Raw genomic sequence first — 18746 nt, 5'->3', positions numbered from 1 at the left:
GCGGGAGTCCCCCAGGGGCAGGAGTCCCCAGGGGCGGGAGTCCCCCAGGGGCGGGAGTCCCCAGGGCGGGGGTCTCCAGGGCGGGAGTCCCCCAGGGCGGGAGTCCCCAGGGCGGGAGTCCCCAAGAGCGGGAGTCCCCCAGGGGCAGGTGTCCCCAGGAGTGGGAGTCCCCAGGGGCGGGAGTCCCCAGGAGCGGGAGTCCCCAGGGGCGGGAGTCCCCCAGGAGCCGGAGTCCCCTGGGCGGGAGTCCCCAGGGGCGGGAGTCTCCAAGAGCGGGAGTCCCCCAGGGGCGGGAGTCCCCCAGGGGCAGGAGTCCCCAGGGGCGGGAGTCCCTCAGGGCCTGGAGTCCCCAGGGGCGGGAGTCCCCCAGGGCGGGAGTCCCCAAGAGCGGGAGTCCCCAGGGGTGGGAGTCCCCAGGGGCGGGAGTCCCCAAGAGCAGGAGTCCCCAGGGCGGGAGTCCCCCAGGGCGGGAGTCCCCCAGGGGCGGGAGTCCCAATTAAGAGCGGGGGTCCCCCAGGGGCGGGAGTCCCAATTAAGAGCGGGGGTCCCTCAGGGGCGGGAGTCCCCAGGGGCGGGAGTCCCCAGGGCGGGAGTCCCCCAGGGGCGGGAGTCCCCAGGGGCAGGAGTCCCCAGGGGCGGGAGTCCTTAGGGCGGGAGTCCCCAGGGGCAGGTGTCCCCAGGGCGGGAGTCCCCGAGGGCGGGAGTCCCCAGGGCGGGAGTCCCCAGGGCGGGAGTCCCCAAGGGCGGGAGTCCCCAGGGCGGGAGTCCCCAAGGTGGGAGTCCCCAGGGGCAGGTGTCCCCAGGGCGGGAGTCCCCAAGGTGGGAGTCCCCAGGGGCAGGTGTCCCCAGGGCGGGAGTCCCCAGGGCGGGAGTCCCCAAGGGCGGGAGTCCCCAGGGTGGGAGTCCCCAAGGTGGGAGTCCCCAGGGGCAGGTGTCCCCGGGGCGGGAGTCCCCCATGGGCAGGAGTCCCCAGGGCGGGATCACCACACTCTCCTGGGAATGTTGACCACCACACTCTCCTGGGAATGTTGACCACCATACTCTCCTGGGAATGTTGACCACCATACTCTCCCGGGAATGTTGACCACCACACTCTCCTGGGAATGTTGACCACCACACTCTCCTGGGAATGTTGACCACCACACTCTCCTGGGAATGTTGACCACCACACTCTCCCGGGAATGTTGACCACCATACTCTCCTGGGAATGTTGACCACCATACTCTCCTGGGAATGTTGACCACCACACTCTCCTGGGAATGTTGACCACCACACTCTCCCGGGAATGTTGACCACCATACTCTCCTGGGAATGTTGACCACCATACTCTCCTGGGAATGTTGACCACCACACTCTCCTGGGAATGTTGACCACCACACTCTCCTGGGAATGTTGACCACCACACTCTCCTGGGAATGTTGACCACCATACTCTCCTGGGAATGTTGACCACCATACTCTCCTGGGAATGTTGACCACCATACTCTCCTGGGAATGTTGACCACCACACTCTCCCGGGAATGTTGACCACCATACTCTCCTGGGAATGTTGACCACCATACTCTCCTGGGAATGTTGACCACCACACTCTCCCGGGAATGTTGACCACCATACTCTCCTGGGAATGTTGACCACCATACTCTCCTGGGAATGTTGACCACCATGCTCTCCCGGGAATGTTGACCACCATACTCTCCCGGGAATGTTGACCACCATACTCTCCCGGGAATGTTGACCACCTTAATTTGAGAATGTTCATTGGCTTATTTTTCAATAAATATTGATCAGGTGACCAAGTTACCTGCCGCCAGCCAGCAGACAACTTGTCAACAATGCCACCAGAGCTCACCTTACTGGAGAGGAAAGTCTTGACACTGGAGAACTTCCCGTCATACAATGAGGATGAATTTTAAAATTACAAAACCTAGAACCTGTGTGAGTAATGTTGGTGCCTGGGCCGTGTTGCAAGCCTCGCTGAGTGGTGCTGCAGCTTGGCCACCACTTGTAACTTGCTCGGTGTGACGTTCCCCAAGCTTTTCCACCTGAGTTGATTACTTTTAAGACAGGTGAGGTATTAAGCCTGTTATTTGCCATTTGGCAGAGTTGTTTATTCTGGCAGCTTAAGTGTTGCTTTAATCTCCGCTGCTTGTTAGCAAGAACCGCTAATACACGCTTCCACCCTGGACTTACCTACCTTACCTATAAGTATTTACCTATCAGTGACTGATAGGTCTAGTGATAGTGAGGTCTAGCCCTTTAGGCCCCGCCTACTGGCTTTCTATATGTTGACCTGTTGCCTTACAACCTAACTACTCTGCCTGTGAAATTAGCCGTCGAATCTGGCCTTAAAGTTGTGGATGGAGGTGGCTTCCACAACCTCCTCCACTTGAGGATTCCACATGTTAACTGCCCGTACAGTGTCCGAGTACTTCCTTGCGTGCCACCACGCTCACCTGTGTCTCCAGCTTCCACCTGTGTCCTCTCTACCCGGAGAGGCAATACCTGTCTCAATTTATCTATCCCCGTCAGTATCTTGTAAATTGTGACCATATCCCCTCTGTCTGCCTCATCCTATGCCCTGTTTGTGCCCTTTTCTGTTCTCCTTGTATCTCTCATTCGCTTTTCTCTAATTATCTTTGCTGTCTCCCTCTCCTCCTTAGACATGTCCTGTGCTCGGTCGTTCCGCCATAACCGGTAATACGAACCTGTATTTTTAAATTTCGATTTCCGAGACGAACTTTTGTGCAGGTTGGCCAGAATGTTGGCGGTGGACAGTTAGACTCGAGGCAAGAGAGTTGAAGGCCGCCAAATATGGCTAAGACAACATTGTTCTAGAGATAAGAGGTCTTACGCAGGAGAAAAACTTCAAACATCACGTTTATAAGAGACGTGTCAACGGTCGATATGTCGTACGTCAGGAAAGTTGTCGTACAGCCTCGCTATATTTACTGTTTTTGTTTTAGCCGCAGGATCGAGATATTAGCTCTTGGTCCCCGGACTTTTTGCCGTTGGTTGTCTAATGTATTGACTCCCGACCTATTTTACTACACCAGGTGAGAGTAAAACAAATGAAGGCACAATAGAGGAAATCAAGAAGATATTAGATGAAATAAAAAGAAAAAAGATCTAGTGGAGACATGAGAGGAGAAGTGGGAGAAGAGAGGAGGAGGAGGAGGAGATAGAAGGGATGAAGATGGACACAGTAACAATGAAAGAGACAATTACAGAAATAGGAAAAGAAGACACAGTATCTGAATTAAAAATAACCACAGAGACACTGAAAACAGAAGAGAAGAGGAGGAACCAACGTGTATCAGTGGTGGAGGATATGAAGTCAGTGAACCTGTGCCGGGATGCGAGTGTCATCCAGCTCAAGGAAAAGGTTGAGGCAGTAGAAGAGGAAGGTAAAAGTATCGAGGCTGCAACTAGAGAAGCGGCAGAGAGGTAAAACGTGCAGGATGTGAATGAACAATAGGGGTCAAGGCCCAGCAAGGACTGTTGCAGAAGTAGCCGAAGGGGCAGAGTCAAGGCAAATAATGAAAGCAACGGTAACAGAAGCTGTCAGGTCAAACCACGTAGTGAACTCCCACAAAGAAGACATGGAAAGGAAGTGATCGTTATTATAAACACTCTGACACAACCAGAGAGAGTTATAAACACTCTGACACAACCAGAGGGTGTTATAAACACTCTGACACAACCAGAGGGTGTTATAAACACTCTGACACAACCAGAGGGTGTTATAAACACTCTGACACAACCAGAGGGTGTTATAAACCCTCTGACACAACCAGAGAGAGTTATAAACACTCTGACACAACCAGAGGGTGTTATAAACACTCTGACACAACCAGAGGGTGTTATAAACACTCTGACACAACCAGAGGGTGTTATAAATACTCTGACACAACCAGAGGGTGTTATAAACACCCTGACACAACCAGAGAGAGTTATAAACACTCTGACACAACCAGAGAGAGTTATAAACACTCTGACACAACCAGAGGGTGTTATAAACACTCTGACACAACCAGAGGGTGTTATAAACACTCTGACACAACCAGAGGGTGTTATAAACCCTCTGACACAACCAGAGAGAGTTATAAACACTCTGACACAACCAGAGGGTGTTATAAACACTCTGACACAACCAGAGGGTGTTATAAACACTCTGACACAACCAGAGGGTGTTATAAACACTCTGACACAACCAGAGGGTGTTATAAACACCCTGACACAACCAGAGAGAGTTATAAACACTCTGACACAACCAGAGAGAGTTATAAACACTCTGACACAACCAGAGGGTGTTATAAACACTCTGACACAACCAGAGGGTGTTATAAACACTCTGACACAACCAGAGAGAGTTATAAACACTCTGACACAACCAGAGAGAGTTATAAACACTCTGACACAACCAGAGAGTTATAAACACTCTGACACAACCAGAGGGTGTTATAAACACTCTGACACAACCAGAGGGTGTTATAAACACTCTGACACAACCAGAGGGTGTTATAAACACTCTGACACAACCAGAGAGAGTTATAAACACTCTGACACAACCAGAGAGAGTTATAAACACTCTGACACAACCAGAGGGTGTTATAAACACTCTGACACAACCAGAGGGTGTTATAAACACTCTGACACAACCAGAGAGAGTTATAAACACTCTGACACAACCAGAGGGTGTTATAAACACTCTGACACAACCAGAGAGAGTTATAAACACTCTGACACAACCAGAGAGAGTTATAAACACCCTGACACAACCAGAGAGAGTTATAAACACTCTGACACAACCAGAGGGAGTTATAAACACTCTGACACAACCAGAGAGAGTTATAAACACCCTGACACAACCAGAGAGAGTTATAAACACTCTGACACAACCAGAGAGAGTTATAAACACTCTGACACAACCAGAGGGAGTTATAAACACTCTGACACAACCAGAGAGAGTTATAAACACCCTGACACAACCAAAGAGAGTTATAAACACTCTGACACAACCAGAGAGAGTTATAAACACTCTGACACAACCAGAGAGAGTTATAAACACCCTGACACAACCAGAGAGAGTTATAAACACTCTGACACAACCAGAGAGAGTTCTAAACACTCTGACACAACCAGAGAGAGTTATAAACACCCTGACACAACCAGAGAGAGTTATAAACACTCTGACACAACCAGAGAGAGTTATAAACACTCTGACACAACCAGAGGGAGTTATAAACACTCTGACACAACCAGAGAGAGTTATAAACACCCTGACACAACCAGAGAGAGTTATAAACACTCTGACACAACCAGAGAGAGTTATAAACACTCTGACACAACCAAAGGGCGCCACATGACAGGAGGAAACAGATGACGACTGAGAGGAGTTGAAAGGAATTGAAGACAAAGTGCGGGCAAGGAGGGCATCCCAAGAAATATAAACCTTTTTGCAGGATAGGGAGGTTCCAAGAGGACCAAGAAAGACCAGTGAAGGTTACATTCCTAAGAAGTTATCCAGTGATATATATTGGCAGAGAAGAGAAAATTATGGGATGGTCGAAGATAGAATTGGCCGTTCACCGCTCAGGACACGAGCAAAGAAGATATGCTAAGAGAAACGGAGGAAAAGTGCACGGAATGATAAGAGGAACAGGAAATGAAGTGATGGGGGAGGGGGAGAAGATGTCAGCCCTAAAGGGGAGGAGGAGGAGGACAACTGGGCACTGCAAGATATAAGATTCAAGACAGCAATAGAATTAGTTAGGAGCAAGGGAGGAATCCCGATTATATGTGGCATTCTTCCAAGACAGGGAGTGGGAAATGAATGGTTGTCGAGGGCACTTGGTGTCAATTGCCGGCTGGAAAGATATTGCAAATCAAATGCAATATCTTTCAAAGACAACTGGGAACACTTCTATGGAAGAAATGAAATGTATGCTCGTGATGGGGTGCATCTATCGAGGGCTGGTGTTGTTGTTGTTGCGAACTCGTTGGAACCAGTGGTTAGAGGTGTTTGTTTGGGTTTAAACTGTTAGTAGATAGTGGTATGGGAATTGATTTGGAGGAAGGAGGTAATAAAAGTATGTGTTTGTTGGAGAAAGGAATTGGCAAAATGGTCAGGGAAATTGAAGGGCCTCAAAATAACAATTCACTTAGGGTATATTACACTAACAGTAGAAGTCTAAGAAATAAAATAAACGAATTAAATGCTCTTGTCTGCACAGAAAAAATAGATATTATTGCACTTACCGAAACGTGGATGAATGTAGAAAATAGAGAACTATTAGCTGAATATCAAATAAATGAATTTACACTATTTCACACAGATAGATATATTAGACGAGGAGGGGGAGTAGCCATATATGTTAGGGACAATTTGAAATGTAGTCTCAAAGAGGGAATCAAAACTGAGCCACACACAAAAACTATTTGGATAGAATTAAACGAAAAAGCAAATAATATTATAATAGGAGTTATATATAGGCCACCAAATTTAGACAGAATGGAAGCAAAGCATCTATGGAATGAAATATCTAGGGCATCTAGATCTAACAGTATTTATGTCATGGGTGACTTTAACTTTAGTGGAATAACCTGGTTGAACAAAACAGGGAAAAATGAAGCAGAAGATTTTCTAGAATTAATTGACGATTGCTTTCTTACGCAACACATTAAGGAACCAACGCAGGGAAATAATATTTTAGATTCCCAGTCTCCCAATCTTTATGTACCCAATCTGAACATCTTTACCATTGTGATCATTGCTGTCTTATATGTGCTGTCAATCTGCTGTATGGTGTCTATTAATCTTGTTTAAATTACTAATCAAGCTGTCAATGTAATCAATCAGAGCTTTAATATAACAATGTGCTTTAATATACCTACTTATCTCTCTCATCTCATTTTTCTCTTGTAATGTATCTTTATCATTTATCAATTCTGATAGAAATTACCTACTTAAAATTATCTGCTAGATTAAGGACCTGCCCGAAACGCTGCGCGTACTAGTGGCTTTACAAGAATGTAAATACTGTACTATCCAATGTATTCTCACAAACCCAATGTACCTTCTTGTATATATATAAATAAATAAATCAATAAATAAATTTAGTGTTAACAGGGAAACACAAATTAAGGACATGGAAATAGGGAGTGAGCTAGGGAACAGTGATCATAAAGAAACCAGATTTAGCATAGAATGGAATAGATCTGTAGGAGAAAATTCTGTTAAAGTACCTGATTTTCGAAAAGCTGATTTCAATAACCTAAGAAATTTATTGGGTCAAACAGATTGGAAAGTCTTGGGTATGGGGTGTGGGCCGGTCTTAGAGCTAGACGTGAACCCAGCGATAGGTGACGTAAAAGGGGTTTTCGATGTGGATTCCAAATATGACCTATTTAAAAATATTCTAAGGGAAGCCCAGGAATGTAGTATACCATATAAATTGAATAGATCAAATACTAATGATCCAAAGTGGATAACAAAGGATCTGAAGAACCTTATAGGTAAAAAGAGAGCGTGGTGGCGGAGAGCGAGCGTGGATTAAGAATGGGGAGGTCACTTTAGAACAGGAATTCGTACAACTGGCTAGAAATACTAAAAAAGAGATAAGGAAAGCAAAAAGAAACTATGAAGTTCGCATAGCAGAGCAAGCAAAGACAAATCCTAAAGGTTTTTTCCAGTTATACCGGACAAAGATTAGGGAAAGGATAGGTCCATTAAAAACTGAGACAGGTCAAATAACAGATAATGATGAAGAGATGAGTAGTATTTTTAATAAATATTCTATATCTGTATTTACTAAAGAGGAACTTAACAATATGCCTTCAGCCGAACAAGTCTATGTGGGTGGGGACGAGGACAGGTTGACTAGTTTAGCAGTTACCAGGGAGGATGTTCTTAAACAAATAGTAAAACTCAAACCAAACAAATCCCCAGGGCCGGATGAAGTGTTTGCCAGGGTGCTTAAAGAATGCAAAGAGGAGCTTTGTGACCCACTGTCAACCATATTTAATAAATCACTAGAGTTAGGCAGAGTGCCACAGTTATGGAAAGTTGCTAATGTGATACCAGTTTTTAAGAAAGGAGATAGATCACTTGCGTCTAACTATCGGCCAATTAGCCTAACGTCTATTGTGGGAAAGTTACTTGAATCGATAATTGCAAATAAAATTCGTCTTCATCTTGAAAAACACAAATTAACAAATGAGTCGCAACATAGTTTTACAAATGGCCGTTCATGTTTAACAAATTTGCTAACTTTTTATTCCAGCATAGTTGAGGCAGTTGATAGTGGTAAGGATTGTGATGTTGTGTACCTTGACTTTAGCAAAGCTTTTGATACAGTGCCACATGAAAGACTGATTAAAAAAATAGAAGCTCATGGTATTGGAGGTGCTATATTAACTTGGATTAGGGCATGGCTATACCAAAGGAAACAGAGAGTTAGAATAAATGGGGTTAAGTCAGAGTGGGAAAATGTTGTAAGTGGAGTGCCTCAAGGCTCTGTCCTGGGACCTCTGTTGTTTATAATATATATCAATGATTTAGATTCACGTTTGAGTAGCAACATTTGCAAATTTGCCGATGATACGAAAATCGGCAGGGAAATTAACACGGAAGAAGACTCACTATCACTATAAGTTGATCTAAATAGGGTTTTGAAATGGTCAAAGGATTGGCAGATGCAGTTTAATGCTGATAAATGTAAAGTTCTGAGGCTAGGTAATGATGATAGAGTTACAAGATACGAGCTAGATGGTGTTGAGATTGTGAAGTCGGATTGCGAAAGGGATCTGGGAGTTATGATTAGTAAGAATTTAAAACAAAAGGATCAATGCATGAATGTTCGTAATAAGGCGAATAGGACACTGGGATTTATTAATCGAAGTGTTAGTAACAAGACACCTGGTGTGGTTCTCAAGCTATATCTTGCTCTGGTTAGGCCCCATTTAGATTATGCAGTTCAGTTTTGGTCGCCTTACTATAGAATGGATATAAATTCACTTGAACGTGTCCAGCGTAGGATGACAAAGTTAATTCCCCAAATTAGATACCTTTCATATGAAGAAAGATTAACAAAGCTTAAATTGCATTCACTGGAAAGGCGAAGAGTTAGGGGTAACATGATAGAGGTTTACAAGTGGGTGAATGGACATAACAAAGGAGATATTAATAGGGTATTAAATTAAAAGTATCAACACAAGACAGAACACGAAACAATGGGTATAAATTGGATAAGTTTAGATTTAGGAAAGACTTGGGTAAATACTGGTTCAGTAACAGGGTTGTTGATTTGTGGAACCAATTACCGCGTAACGTGGTGGAGGTGGGGTCCCTCGATTGTTGCAAGCGCGGGCTGGACAAGTATATGAGGGGATTGGGTAGTACTGGGCGCAATTCCTTAACTGTAGCCTCTGTTTAACGCAACAGTAAAATGTGTACTTGGATGAAAAAACGATTCTTCGCGGCAGGGGATCGTATTCCAGGGACCTGCCCGAAACGCTGCGTGTACTAGTGGCTGTACAAGAATGTAACAACACTTGTATATATCTCAAAAAAAAAAAAAAAAAAAAAAAAGTTATAGATAGGAGCTGCCTCGTATGGGCCAATAGGCCTTCTGCAGTTACCTTTGTTCTTATGTTCTTATACTGGGCCAAATTAGACTGATGAGGAGAGGAACCAGAGGCATGAGTGTGTGACTGGTTCAACACTCACAGATGCCAGCATCTGTGAGTGGGACCAGGCCGAAGGAAATACCAACCCCTCCGGGGACAACCTAAGCTGCCGGTAGAAATGAGTAGCATACAAAAGTAAAGGTGTAGAGCTGTAAGAGTGAGTGGAAGAACTGTAGCCTCATCATAACAGTTATGAAGACAAAACTGACGAAAGTAATAGAGGATGAAATATTTCCTGAAGAAGAGCACGTAGTATGAAAAGAAAGAAAACACTAGAGCTTAGAGGCGATAGAGCTTCCAGAGGTAACCAACCTGAAGGATGAAGTCCCAGGCGTGATGACAGTGAGGCCCAGGCGGGTTGGTGCTATATGCAACCCCATCTTACCTGAAGGAAGGTCAAGGGAGGAATATGGTACATGGAACATGTCTGCGGGTGACAGAGAAGGCGGCCACACAGGTACGGACAGCCAGGGCGTAGATCTTAATGCTTGGCGAGATGAACCACAGGTAGATAGCACCCTCTACAACACTGGACCCCCGCAACACAGGACCCCCGCAACACAGTACCCCCGCAACACAGGACCCCCGCAACACAGTACCCCCGCAACACAGTACCCCCGCAACACAGTACCCCCGCAACACAGGACCCCCGCAACACAGGACCCCCGCAACACAGGACCCCCGCAACACAGGACCCCCGCAACACAGTACCCCCGCAACACAGTACCCCCGCAACACAGCACCCCCGCAACACAGTACCCCCGCAACACAGGACCCCCGCAACACAGGACCCCCGCAACACAGTACCCCCGCAACACAGTACCCCCGCAACACAGCACCCCCGCAACACAGTACCCCCGCAACACAGGACCCCCGCAACACAGGACCCCCGCAACACAGTACCCCCGCAACACAGTACCCCCGCAACACAGCACCCCCGCAACACAGGACCCCCGCAACACAGGACCCCCGCAACACAGGACCCCCGCAACACAGGACCCCCGCAACACAGGACCCCCGCAACACAGGACCCCCGCAACACAGGACCCCCGCAACACAGGACCCCCGCAACACAGGACCCCCGCAACACAGGACCCCCGCAACACAGGACCCCCGCAACACAGGACCCCCGCAACACAGGACCCCCGTAACACAGGACCCCCGCAACACAGGACCCCCGCAACACAGGACCCCCGCAACACAGGACCCCCGCAACACAGGACCCCCGTAACACAGGACCCCCGCAACACAGGACCCCCGCAACACAGGACCCCCGCAACACAGGACCCCCGTAACACAGGACCCCCGCAACACAGTACCCCCGCAACACAGGACCCCCGTAACACAGGACCCCCGCAACACTGGACCCTCCACAACACAGGACCCCCGCAACACAGTACCCCCGCAACACAGCACCCCCGCAACACAGTACCCCCGCAACACTGGACCCTCCACAACACTGGACCCCCGCAACACAGTACCCCCGCAACACAGTACCCCCGCAACACAGGACCCCCGTAACACAGGACCCCCGCAACACAGTACCCCCGCAACACAGGACCCCCGTAACACAGGACCCCCGCAACACTGGACCCTCCACAACACTGGACCCCCGCAACACAGTACCCCCGCAACACAGTACCCCCGCAACACAGCACCCCCGCAACACAGTACCCCCGCAACACTGGACCCTCCACAACACTGGACCCCCGCAACACAGTACCCCCGCAACACAGTACCCCCGCAACACAGCACCCCCGCAACACAGTACCCCCGCAACACTGGACCCTCCACAACACTGGACCCCCGCAACACAGTACCCCCGCAACACAGTACCCCCGCAACACAGCACCCCCGCAACACAGTACCCCCGCAACACTGGACCCTCCACAACACTGGACCCCCGCAACACAGTACCCCCGCAACACAGTACCCCCGCAACACAGTACCCCCGCAACACAGGACCCCCGCAACACAGTACCCCCGCAACACAGTACCCCCGCAACACAGCACCCCCGCAACACAGTACCCCCGCAACACAGTACCCCCGCAACACTGGACCCTCCACAACACTGGACCCCCGCAACACAGTACCCCCGCAACACAGTACCCCCGCAACACAGTACCCCCGCAACACAGGACCCCCGCAACACAGTACCCCCGCAACACAGTACCCCCGCAACACAGCACCCCCGCAACACAGTACCCCCGCAACACAGTACCCCCGCAACACTGGACCCTCCACAACACTGGACCCCCGCAACACAGTACCCCCGCAACACAGTACCCCCGCAACACAGCACCCCCGCAACACAGTACCCCCGCAACACAGTACCCCCGCAACACTGGACCCTCCACAACACTGGACCCCCGCAACACAGTACCCCCGCAACACAGTACCCCCGCAACACTGGACCCTCCACAACACTGGACCCCCGCAACACAGTACCCCCGCAACACAGCACCCCCGCAACACAGTACCCCCGCAACACAGTACCCCCGCAACACTGGACCCTCCACAACACTGGACCCCCGCAACACAGCACCCCCGCAACACAGTACCCCCGCAACACAGCACCCCCGCAACACAGTACCCCCGCAACACAGTACCCCCGCAACACTGGACCCTCCACAACACTGGACCCCCGCAACACAGTACCCCCGCAACACAGTACCCCCGCAACACAGCACCCCCGCAACACAGTACCCCCGCAACACAGTACCCCCGCAACACTGGACCCTCCACAACACTGGACCCCCGCAACACAGCACCCCCGCAACACAGTACCCCCGCAACACAGCACCCCCGCAACACAGTACCCCCGCAACACAGCACCCCCGCAACACAGTACCCCCGCAACACAGTACCCCCGCAACACTGGACCCTCCACAACACTGGACCCCCGCAACACAGTACCCCCGCAACACAGTACCCCCGCAACACAGCACCCCCGCAACACAGTACCCCCGCAACACAGTACCCCCGCAACACTGGACCCTCCACAACACTGGACCCCCGCAACACAGCACCCCCGCAACACAGTACCCCCGCAACACAGCACCCCCGCAACACAGTACCCCCGCAACACAGTACCCCCGCAACACTGGACCCTCCACAACACTGGACCCCCGCAACACAGCACCCCCGCAACACAGTACCCCCGCAACACAGCACCCCCGCAACACAGTACCCCCGCAACACAGTACCCCCGCAACACTGGACCCTCCACAACACTGGACCCCCGCAACACAGCACCCCCACAACACAGCACCCCCACAACACAGCACCCCCGCAACACAGCACCCTCCACAACACTGGACCCCCGCAACACAAGACCCTCACAACACAGCACCCCCACAACACAGCACCCCCACAACACAGGACCCCCACAACACAGCACCCCCGCAACACAGCACCCCCGCAACACAAGACCCTCACAACACAGCACCCCCACAACACAGGACCCTCACAACACAGCACCCCCGCAACACAGGACCCTCACAACACAGCACCCCCACAACACAGCACCCCCGCAACACAGGACCCTCACAACACAGCACCCCCGCAACACAGCACCCCCACAACACAGCACCCCCGCAACACAGGACCCTCACAACACAGCACCCCCACAACACAGCACCCCCGCAACACAGGACCCTCACAACACAGCATCCCCGCAACACAGCACCCCCGCAACACAAGACCCTCACAACACAGCACCCCCACAACACAGGACCCTCACAACACAGCACCCCCGCAACACAGGACCCTCACAACACAGCACCCCCACAACACAGCACCCCCGCAACACAAGACCCTCACAACACAGCACCCCCACAACACAGCACCCCCGCAACACAAGACCCTCACAACACAGCACCCCCACAACACAGCACCCCCGCAACACAGGACCCTCACAACACAGCACCCCCGCAACACAGCACCCCCACAACACAGCACCCCCGCAACACAAGACCCTCACAACACAGCACCCCCACAACACAGCACCCCCGCAACACAAGACCCTCACAACACAGCACCCCCACAACACAGCACCCCCGCAACACAGGACCCTCACAACACAGCACCCCCACAACACAGCACCCCCGCAACACAAGACCCTCACAACACAGCACCCCCACAACACAGCACCCCCGCAACACAGCACCCCCACAACACAGCACCCCCGCAACACAAGACCCTCACAACACAGCACCCCCACAACACAGCACCCCCGCAACACAGGACCCTCACAACACAGCACCCCCGCAACACAAGACCCTCACAACACAGCACCCCCACAACACAGCACCCCCGCAACACAGGACCCTCACAACACAGCACCCCCACAACACAGCACCCCCGCAACACAGGACCCTCACAACACAGCACCCCCACAACACAGCACCCCCGCAACACAAGACCCTCACAACACAGCACCCCCACAACACAGCACCCCCGCAACACAAGACCCTCACAACACAGCACCCCCACAACACAGCACCCCCGCAACACAGGACCCTCACAACACAGCACCCCCACAACACAGCACCCCCGCAACACAGGACCCTCACAACACAGCACCCCCACAACACAGCACCCCCACAACACAGCACCCCCACAACACAGCACCCCCGCAACACAAGACCCTCACAACACAGCACCCCCACAACACAGCACCCCCGCAACACAGGACCCTCACAACACAGCACCCCCGCAACACAAGACCCTCACAACACAGCACCCCCACAGCACAGCACCCCCGCAACACAGGACCCTCACAACACAGCACCCCCACAACACAGCACCCCCGCAACACAGAACCCTCACAACACAGCACCCCCACAACACAGCACCCCCACAACACAGGACCCCCGCAACACAGGACCCCCGCAACACAGCACCCCCGCAACACAGCACCCCCGTAACACAGGACCCTCACAACACAGCACCCCCACAACACAGCACCCCCGCAACACAGGACCCTCACAACACAGGACCCCCGCAACACAGGACCCTCACAACACAGGACCCCCGCAACACAGGACCCCCGCAACACAGGACCCCCGCAACACAGCACCCCCGTAACACAGGACCCTCACAACACAGCACCCCCCGCAACACAAGACCCTCACAACACAGCACCCCCGTAACACAGGACCCTCACAACACAGCACCCCCCGCAACACAAGACCCTCACAACACAGCACCCCCGTAACACAGGACACCCGCAACACAGGACCCCCGCAACAAAGGACCCCCGCAACACAGGACCCCCGCAACACAGGACCCCCGCAACACAAGACCCCTCCCACCCTCAACACAGGATAAAGCATGGAGAGCAAGAGTTGTGGGCGCTAGAGACAAACACTTGGTGTGGCGGCGCATGAAGGAGCCGGCAAGAGAGAGAGAGAGGAGGTGATCCACCGTTGACCCGGACCTGGTGTTCATCCAAAGTGAACACGAGGAGAACATACGTAAGCCTGCTTCAACAGTGTAAGGAGGAGAAGAAGACAGAAAAGTATGGCAAAAGTATGAAGACAGAGGCAAAGAGGGCAGCCCGTCCTCTTAAGGTTTCACAACGTCTAGAAAACGGTTAATTTAACGTGTCCTACCAGACTAAGCCAGAGGACCCAAAACAGAAAAGGAGACAGTACGTCACTTTCGCCAGCCGGTTCCATTTTCTAGTACGACAATTTTTGGCTTTATGTAACGCATACGATCGAAAAGCGACGTTCTTTGTAGGGGACAGTTGAATAGGGAGGCAATAAAGAGGGCCAGGAATGAGCGGGCAAGGACCAGGAGGGCAGCAGAGCAGCAGCCTGAGAATGACAATGGCAAAAACAAAGAGCCAACCTGAGCTGTTGCACAGACACACGCGGAGGAAAACAATGCTACGAGACCAAGTGATGAGATGTGGGGTCAGAGAGAAACACTTTTGGAGAGTGACACAGAAGCGTGTGAAGCATACTACAAGAGGTTCCAGGAGGTCTACAAACTGGGATCAGCTTGCTGTCCAAGTAGGGGGTGACAACACATCAACAGAAACAACACTAGATACACCTGAAGTTAACGTAGGAGAGGTAAAAAGATCCCCGAGGAACTGGATATAACACAAGCAGTAGGACCAAATATCCCCATGGGAACTGAAGGTAGGTGCTGGGATCTTGTGCTACCCATTCACTATAGTGTTCAACATTAAATAAATAAATAAATAAATAAATAAATAAATAAATGTTTATTCAGGTAAGGTACATACATACAAGAGGTTTTACAAAAATTGATAGATTTATAGATAGAGTTAGTACATACAATGCCTAAAGCCACTATTACACAAAGCGTTTCGGGCAGGAAACATTACACTAGGGACGGGAGAGCTACCAGAAATTCGGAAAAAGACAAATATAGTTACAATATTCAAGAAAGGAGAGAGTCATGAAACACTTAACTACAGACTAGTGTCATTAACATTCAGTCCATTCAAAATGCTGGGAAAAATTCATCGAGAAAAGAATTGTAGAACATTTGGGAAGAGAAACTTTTATAAGAGAAGTACAATAAGGCTTTATAACTTAACTAAATTCTGTGACAGGGTCACCAAGACAGGAGAAGCAAGGATGCATCTTCCTAGACTGCCAGAAAGATTTTGATACAGTTCCTCACAAAGGCCTAACAAACAAGATGGGAAGGGAAGGAACTATCAGGGAAAAGCGCTAAGCCATTACAACTATATAGCCCTTGGAAGGGATCAGGATAAGGACTTGGGATGGGACGGGGGAAAGGAATGGTGCCCAAGCACTTGGAGGATCAGGGATTAAACGCCGACCTGCATGAAGCGAGACCGTTGCTCTATCGTCCAGATCAAGTGGTTGGGCAAGCAAGATGGAGAGAGGGGCGGGGATACCAAGAACGGCCCTGGACACAAGCCATCTTATGACTAGGATAACATCAGCAGCTCCTATGACCAGGATAACACCAGCAGCTACTATGACCAGGATAACACCAGCAGCTACTATGACCAGGATAACACCAACAGCTACTATGACCAGGATAACACCAGCAGCTACTATGACCAGGATAACACCAGCAGCTACTATGACCAGGATAACACCAACAGCTACTATGACCAGGATAACACCAGCAGCTACTATGACCAGGATAACACCAGCAGCTACTATGACCAGGATAACACCAGCAGCTCCTATGACCAGGATAACATCAGCAGCTCCTATGACCAGGATAACACCAGCAGCTACTATGACCAGGATAACACCAGCAGCTACTATGACCAGGATAACACCAACAGCTACTATGACCAGGATAATACCAGCAGCTACTATGACCAGGATAACACCAGCAGCTACTATGACCAGGATAACACCAGCAGCTCCTATGACCAGGATAACACCAACAGCTCCTATGACCAGGATAACACCAGCAGCTATGACCAGGATAACACCAGCAGCTCCTATGACCAGGATAACACCAGCAGCTCCTATGACCAGGATAACACCAGCAGCTACTATGACCAGGATAACACCAGCAGCTACTATGACCAGGATAACACCAACAGCTACTATGACCAGGATAACACCAGCAGCTACTATGACCAGGATAACACCAGCGGCTACTATGACCAGGATAACACCAGCAGCTCCTATGACCAGGATAACACCAGCAGCTCCTATGACCAGGATAACACCAGCAGCTATGACCAGGATAACACCAGCAGCTCCTATGACCAGGATAACACCAGCAGCTCCTATGACCAGGATAATACCAGCAGCTATGACCAGGATAACACCAGCAGCTCCTATGACCAGGATATCACCAGCAGCTACTATGACCAGGATAACACCAGCAGCTACTATGACCAGGATAACACCAGCAGCTACTATGACCAGGATAACACCAGCAGCTCCTATGACCAGGATATCACCAGCAGCTACTATGACCAGGATAACACCAGCAGCTACTATGACCAGGATAACACCAGCAGCTACTATGACCAGGATAACACCAGCAGCTACTATGACCAGGATAACACCAGCAGCTACTATGACCAGGATAACACCAGCAGCTCCTATGACCAGGATAACACCAGCAGCTATGACCAGGATAACACCAGCAGCTCCTATGACCAGGATAACACCAGCAGCTATGACCAGGATAACACCAGCAGCTCCTATGACCAGGATAACACCAGCAGCTCCTATGACCAGGATAACACCAGCAGCTATGACCAGGATAACACCAGCAGCTCCTATGACCAGGATATCACCAGCAGCTATGACCAGGATATCACCAGCAGCTATGACCAGGATAACACCAGCAGCTCCTATGACCAGGATAACACCAGCAGCTCCTATGACCAGGATAACACCAGCAGCTATGACCAGGATAACACCAGCAGCTCCTATGACCAGGATATCACCAGCAGCTATGACCAGGATAACACCAGCAGCTCCTATGACCAGGATAACACCAGCAGCTATGACCAGGATAACACCAGCAGCTCCTATGACCAGGATATCACCAGCAGCTCATATGACCAGGATAACACCAGCAGCTATGACCAGGATAACACCAGCAGCTCCTATGACCAGGATATCACCAGCAGCTATGACCAGGATAACACCAGCAGCTCCTATGACCAGGATAACACCAGCAGCTATGACCAGGATAACACCAGCAGCTCCTATGACCAGGATATCACCAGCAGCTATGACCAGGATAACACCAGCAGCATATATGAAGGTAGCAAGCATAAGGACATCATTGATGAATGAAAACCAGGAGGGTTGAGCCCCCCTACACACACCACCTACGTCAGACCGTCACTGGAATGTGCAACACACAAGTTTCAGAAAGTTCAGAGGAAGTTTGCCCTAAACGCTCTGCGTATTAGTGGCTTTATGCATTGTATATACTAACTACATCTAGAATTCACACATTCCCCTTGTAACTCATTTTGTATATATGTACTTTTGCTTGAAATAACTATTATTATTATTATTATTATTATTATATAAAGTGTGTGTGTGTGTACAAGTGGAGTA

At 50.2% G+C, this 18746-nt stretch overlaps 1 protein-coding gene across 1 annotated transcript; it reads left to right on the top strand.

Moving 5' to 3' along the window:
- Positions 1-3192: 3192 nt before the first annotated feature.
- Positions 3193-18476, top strand: LOC138349957 (uncharacterized). The gene is made up of 2 exons (XM_069299960.1): positions 3193-3443; positions 17897-18476. The coding sequence occupies exons 1-2, from the start codon at positions 3193-3195 to the stop codon at positions 18474-18476; spliced, it is 831 nt and encodes a 276-aa protein (XP_069156061.1).
- Positions 18477-18746: the final 270 nt, after the last annotated feature.

The sequence above is a fragment of the Procambarus clarkii genome, chromosome 43 (genome assembly GCF_040958095.1).
Source record: "Procambarus clarkii isolate CNS0578487 chromosome 43, FALCON_Pclarkii_2.0, whole genome shotgun sequence".
NCBI lineage: Eukaryota > Metazoa > Arthropoda > Malacostraca > Decapoda > Cambaridae > Procambarus > Procambarus clarkii.
Note: the sequence above shows the minus strand (reverse complement) of the source record. Positions and strands in the feature narration are given on the sequence as shown.

Coding starts and splice junctions, on each gene's coding strand:
- LOC138349957 (XM_069299960.1), top strand. CDS start 3,193: ATGGACACAGTAACAATGAAAGAGACAATTACAGAAATAGGAAAAGAA. Junction 3,444..17,896: donor ACTAGAGAAGCGGCAGAGAG/GTAAAACGTGCA, acceptor TAACACCAGCAG/CTCCTATGACCAGGATAACA.